Here is a 6,683-nt window from a genome sequence, read left to right as displayed (position 1 = left end):
AACCAGATTGAAATCATATCAAGCATCTTCTCAGACCACAATGGCAAAATATTAGAAATCAGCTAGAGTAAAAACATTAAAAAAATTCAAACACTTGGAAGCTGAATAGCATGCTATTAAACAATAATTGGGTTACCAAAGAGATCAAAGAAGAAATAAAAAGCATCATGGCAACAAATGACATTGAAAGCACAACAATCCAAAATCTACGGGACACAGTAAAAGCAGTCTTGAGAGGGAAGTTCATAGCTCTACAGGCCTACCTCAAAAAACAAGAAAAAATGGTAAGAAATTATCTAAACCTACAATGCAAAGAGTTGGAAAGAGAGCAACAATAAACGCCCAGTTTAAGCAGAAGAAAGGAAATAATAAAGATCAGAGCAGAGATAAACAACATAGTGACCAAAAATAACAATACAAAAGATCAACAAAATCAAGAGCTGGTTTTTGAAAGGATAAACTAGTTTGATGAATTTCTAGCCAGGCTCACCAAGAAGCAAAGAGAGAGGACCCAAATAAACAAAATCAGAAATGAAAGAGGTGAAGTAACAACCAATCCCACAGAAATACAAATGATTATGAAAAAATACTCTGAGCAACTCTATTCCAACAAAATGGACAACCTAGATAAAATGGACATATCCTTAGAAAAATACAAGTTCCCAAAACTCAACCAAGAAGAATAAAAAAGCCTGAATAGGCTGTAACTACCGAAGAAATTGAAACAGCGATCAAAAATCTTCCAGCAAACAAAAGCCCTTTTGTTTGCAAGGGAATTCTACCAACCATTCAAAGAAGAACTGAAACCTATCCTCCTCAGACTATTCCAAAAAATTAAAGAGGAAGGTATACTTCCAAGCTTTTTCTATGAAGCCAGCATTACCCTAATCCCAAAACCAGATAAAGACACCACAAAAAAACGAGAACTAGAGGCCAATATCCTTCATGAACATAGATGCTAAAATCCTCAAAATTCTAGCAAATTGGATTCAGCAATGCATTAGAAAGATCATACATCATGGCCAAGTGGGATTTATTCTGGGGATGAAAGGATGGTACAATATCCGCAAATCAATAATTGTGATACATCACATAAATAAACTGAGAGACAAAAATCATATAATCATACCAATTGATGCAGAAAACTCATTTGACAAAATCCAACACCTTTTGTTGATAAAAACTCGCGGCAAAGTGGGAATAGAGGGCTCATACCTCAACATAATTAAAGCCCTATATGACAAACCTACAGCCAACATCATACTCAATGGGCAAAAAAACTAAAACCATTTCCCCTAAGACAAGAATGCCCACTTTCACCACTCCTGTTCAACACAGTACTAGAAGTACTAGCCATAGCGATAAGACAAGAAGAAATAAAAGGCATCCAAATTGGAAAAGAATAAGTAAAACTGTCCTTATTCACAGATGACATGATACTATACATAGAAAAACCCCAAAGACTCCATCAAAAAACTACTAGACCTAATAAATGAATTCGGGAATGTAGCAGGATACAAATTAACACCCAGAAGTCTATGGCCTTTTTGTACACCAATAATGAACTTACAGAAAGAGAAACAAACAAACAAAAAAACACCCCATTTAGCATTGCACCAAAAAATTTAAGATACCTAGGAATAAACTTAACTAAGGACGTAGAAGACCTGTACTCAGAAAACTGCAGGACATTGAAAAAAGAGATAGAGGAAGACATAAACAAATGGAAGAACATACCATGTCCACGGATTTGTAGAATCAACATTATTAAAATGTCCACACTACCCAAAGCAATCTGTAGATTCAATGCAGTCCCCATTAAAATACCAATGGCATACTTCAAAGGTCTAGAAAAACTCTCCAAAAATTCATTTGGAATAAAAAAGACCCAGAATAGACACAGCAATCATGAGAAAGAAGAACAACGTTGGAGGGATCACGCTGCTTGATATCAGACTATACTACAAGGTTATAGCCATCAAAACAGGCTGGTACTGGCATAAAAAAGACATATACCTGCGCCTTTAGGTTAATTAATATTCAACACAGGAGGCAAGAACATACAGTGGGGTAAAGACAGCCTATTTAAACAAGGGTGTTGGGAAAATCAGGTACGTGCCAAAAAACAAGACTAGACCACCTTCTTACGCCACATAAAAGAATGAATTCAAAATGGGTCAAAGACTTCAATGTAAGACTCAAAACCATAAAAATCCTAAGGAAACAGAGGCAGTCAAATCTCAGACATTTCTCGTTTTCATCTTTATAAAGAACATTATAACCTGATGAACAAAAAGATAGATACAGAGGCAAAGCATCAAACAGATTGTCAAATTACAGCAGGAAGGCTGGGGAGAATTTGGGGAGGGGAGGTAAGAGATCAACTGAAGGACTTGTATGCACGCATATAAGCATAACCAATGGACAGAAGACACTGGGGTGGGGGGGTGAGGGCATGTGCCAGGGGGTAGGGGAGGCCGGGGGAAGATCAATGGGGAAAAAAAGGAGACATATGTACTACTATTTGTAATACTTTAAATAATAAAATGAAATTTAAAAGAAATTTTGAAAAGATATATATATATCCACACATATATAATATATAACCTAATACTTTGAAGTTCTCTTCTGGCCGACTCTTCTGCCATCTGTGAAGCCCGCAATTTCTCTTCACACTGATCCTTTTCAGACTGCCTCCAGACATCATATTCCACTTTCATTTTCTCTAAATCCGCTAGTCTGTTCTCAAGTTCAAGCCTAAAACAACAGATGATAATTATGTTACAAGAACTATAATAAGAATAATATGACAGCAAAATGTGTTCATTTGCAAGGAGATTTAATGCAAAAAAAAAGGTAATTATGTACTTACTTTTCATCTTGTAATACCACAAGTTTTTGATAACCTTCTTCCTTGGCAGCTTGTACTTTACGTATTAATTCACGATCCTTTTCTGCTAAGAGCACTTTGTGCTGTTCAACAGCCGATTTGAGAATTTCATTATCTGACTGTAATCCTAGTATTTTTTAAGGAGAAAAATGTGCTATACTCAATCTTATTAAGATGAAAAATCACATTTAATAGCAAACATTGATAAATTGATAAGACAACTATTAGAGTATAGAAAGTAAGTCTGCCTAGAAATACATTCTCAAAGATTATTACATTGATAAACTTTCTTAAGAATGAAACAAACTAAAACTCAGAGTTAATTTTTCAGTCATTAGTTTATTTAGCATACACACACAAAAGGTTAATAAAAGGTTACATACATTTATTCATTTGAATCTTTAAAGTTAGGGATATCAACCCGGCTGATAGCCAAAGAGGTTTAAGTACCTACTTCACCCCTACAAAGGTTCTGTAACCTAAGACCCACAAAGAACATCATCATCAAGCTGGCCGGAGGCAGCCTGAATAAAATCATAGAACTCTTCAAAACCTATTATTCTAGCAGAGGTGTTAGATTTCTAGTAGAAATATAAATTGGAAACTTTCAATTTTGTCAAATGTATTTATAAATCTTCCTCGTAATTAGATGACAAGTATTTTGCAGATAAAATAGCTAAAATTTGTTATGTAACTCAAAGTAAAAAAAAAATGCAAAACTGGATCCCAAACTCAATAAGTTCCTAAGAAAATTTACTCCCTAACCATGTAAGTTCATGAGTCAACATCAAGTAGAAATTAATAATGAAAACAATCATTCACCGTAAGTTCTGTCTAAAACTACAGAGGCCAGTTCAACTGAAGACCAACTCAAGGATAATTACAGGCCAAAGGCAGCTTATTTAAGTACTTAAGAAAAGTCAGAAATAATATAATTTCTGAGGAATCCTGATGAGAAAGACATTCTAAACAGTAAACTGGAGCTTAAAAATAAGCTTAGGCTGAACGAGGCTCAATCAATGCCAGGGTCTACATAAAAATATTTTTAAAGGTAAAAGTTGGGCCTGCAACTAATAATCACATGATGACCTAAATAGATTTAAAAGTATAAACTCAGGAAGTATGGAATTCACACTGCAAAAATTCACTTAATTTATGTATTAATCAAGTAACTATAACATAAACATGATTTTTTTAAAAAGTTAGATTACAAAATGAACATTCAACATATAAACAAAAAACAATCCATATGTGCTCTAACATTAAAAGTCAAGTAAGCTGAAAATCTGAAAATAAAAATTCAGTGTGATTTATTTTAATAATTTTAGTTTAGATGTGAAAATAAAAAGCATGGAAAATTATATATTACCATCCAATTCACTTTGAATCTTATTTCTTTCTCTTTCTAGATCACTCTTAGCTCTTGCTGCTTCCAGTTTGATGTCTGTTATTTCTAGTTTGTTTGAATGTTTAAGTTCCTTTACCTGTTGATAATTAGAAACTGAAATTACTATGGTCATTTTCTTGTCACTAACTGCTTACCCTGACACTTTAGCAGAAATGAGAAAATGCTGTGGTAAGCACCTTCAACAGGGAAAGTTGTTTCAATGCCTGGAAAAATATTTGTCATCAAGAAAACAGTTTTATCCTAATAAAAGAGAATCCTTCTTTTTATAAGAATGTTGGTGACAAGAAGGCATTCAAGATATAAGGATCAGCATATAAAATGTTACATAGGTATAAGATCACATTGCTTGCTTAAAAAACAAGCTAATGTGTTATAGCTAGAGTGGCAGGGAATAAACTTTATACACCATAAAAAGGGTTGTGTACCCTATTAGCTATTAAAGGTGCACAATTAACTTTGTTTCAGAAAATTAACTCTAATTGCAAATGTATTAGATTAAGATACTGAAGGTAAAGAAACCAATGAAGAGGCAAAGAATTGATGGGGAAGAGGGGTGCAAGAAGGATCAATTGAATTTGGTGACTAAATAATGTATGTGTATATGTGAGTGTACGCACACATATGTGGTGGTAGTGGGAGGAACAAGTATGAAAGTTATAAATCTAAACCTTTATTGTCAAAATCTGATTCTTTTAAAGCCACAAGTGAATATAAATAATTGTCAATGTTTTCCATTAATTAACCCATATATCAATCATATACCAATTTTCATCTTTCCTGAGACATCCCTTTTGGAAGTTGAATAATTCTAGTTCATAAACACTATTCCTACATTCTTCCAATAAATATTTATTGAGAATCTATTACATGTTAGGCACTGTTTTAGGAGCTGAGGATACAGCAGCAATCAAGAAAGCTTTTTCTCTCCAATCATCTGCACTACCTAACATTTTCCACATCCCTTCCCTTTGATAAGGTGCTTCTAAAATTAGGAGGATGTAAAAATACAGATACAAAGGTTAGATAAACCTGCATTCAGACATATTATATGAAGGTATAAAACTATAAAATCAGAGTAGAAAACCATGAATATATACAAGTGAAACACGTAAAATGTGAGATGATGGGTATAGGAGGGTAAAGGATGATTTAAGTGTAATATAATCTAAAAAACTGGAGTTGGCAGTTAGAAATCAAGAAGAGGTCCTAGACAAATATCACATGATACCACTTATATGTGGAATCTAATGAACAAAATAAACTGACAAACAAAATAGATCCAGAGTTCCTGAGGCATTGAAGCATGCAACAGACTGAGGATCATCAGAGGGAAGGGGGCAGACAGATATTTACATTACGATTCATAACAGTAGCAACATTACAGTTATGAAGTAGCAACGAAAATAATTTTATGGTTGGGTCACAACATGAGGAACTGTATTTAAAGGGTCAGAACGTTGAAAACCACTGCTTTAAATAATAAAGATAATTTTTTTTAAAAATGGAAGAGGTCCTAGAGCCAAAGAGGGCAAGGATGAGAAATAAAAGTGTCTTAGTGAAAGAAACTCCATCTATGAAAGGTCTTGAAAACATTGTAAAGGAATGGTTTGGTGTAAAATCCCCACTTAAAGGAAATAAATAGAAAAGCAAGTACACTATACTGCCTCTGTACTGCTAATCACATTAAAATGTATCCCTCTCCAAATTAACTTGTAGATTTTTAATGACATTACATAAAATAAATACCTTGTGCTGACATCAGTTTTGCATTTTTAAATCTTTCTAAACTTCTTTTTTATGAAAGCAAGTCTCATAGAACAATATTTAATTGCAGGACGGCAGCTAAGAAATTACATTAATTTAAATACTGAAAGTTTCTGTAGATTGGATTTTACTACATTATAATTTCATGGACAAACTGAATTTAAACTATAAGTGCTTTAAATTTTGGACCACAGTAAAAATCTATTGTGTGTGACAAATATAATTATAAGCTAACTATAAAAGGTTAAGAATGACAGCAGCTCATTAACAAACTACACTGCAGCTGACTTAAATATGAAGTGAAAAATTAGAGATATCTTATAGAGTCTTCATTAATTTCAACAAGAACTATGAAATAAAATATCTACTTCTTAATTCATTTCACCCTGAGATTTACTGAAATGAGGAAAAAATTTCAAATAAATTATTGAAACTGAAAGGACACTGGACAAGAAGTCAAACAAGTGAAGTCTGTCTACAGTCTACTTTTTTTTTTATTAAACTAGTGGTACATGCTCAAGCAAGGTATTTGTCCTCTGCATTCAAATTCATTCATCTATGTAACTAGGTGAGTTTAAGTTTTTCTTTAGTGCCGCATTTGTATAATCCTAAAATAATGAA

General features: G+C 33.2%; 1 protein-coding gene across 1 annotated transcript in view; it reads right to left on the bottom strand.

Annotated features, from left to right (window-relative positions):
• CEP83 (centrosomal protein 83kDa) overlaps positions 1-6,683 on the bottom strand; it is an 83,432-nt gene that overhangs the window by 31,236 nt on the left and 45,513 nt on the right. Inside the window, exons 8-10 of the mRNA XM_006764637.2 lie at positions 4,260-4,374; positions 2,873-3,017; positions 2,608-2,757 (exon numbers count right to left, since the gene is read on the bottom strand). Of these exons, the coding sequence (XP_006764700.1) occupies positions 2,608-2,757; positions 2,873-3,017; positions 4,260-4,374 (410 nt within the window). The remainder of the gene's footprint in view (positions 1-2,607; positions 2,758-2,872; positions 3,018-4,259; positions 4,375-6,683) is intronic.

This window comes from Myotis davidii, unplaced genomic scaffold, assembly GCF_000327345.1.
Source record: "Myotis davidii unplaced genomic scaffold, ASM32734v1 scaffold581, whole genome shotgun sequence".
Lineage (NCBI taxonomy): Eukaryota > Metazoa > Chordata > Mammalia > Chiroptera > Vespertilionidae > Myotis > Myotis davidii.
This window is presented reverse-complemented; position numbering and strand designations above follow the sequence as displayed.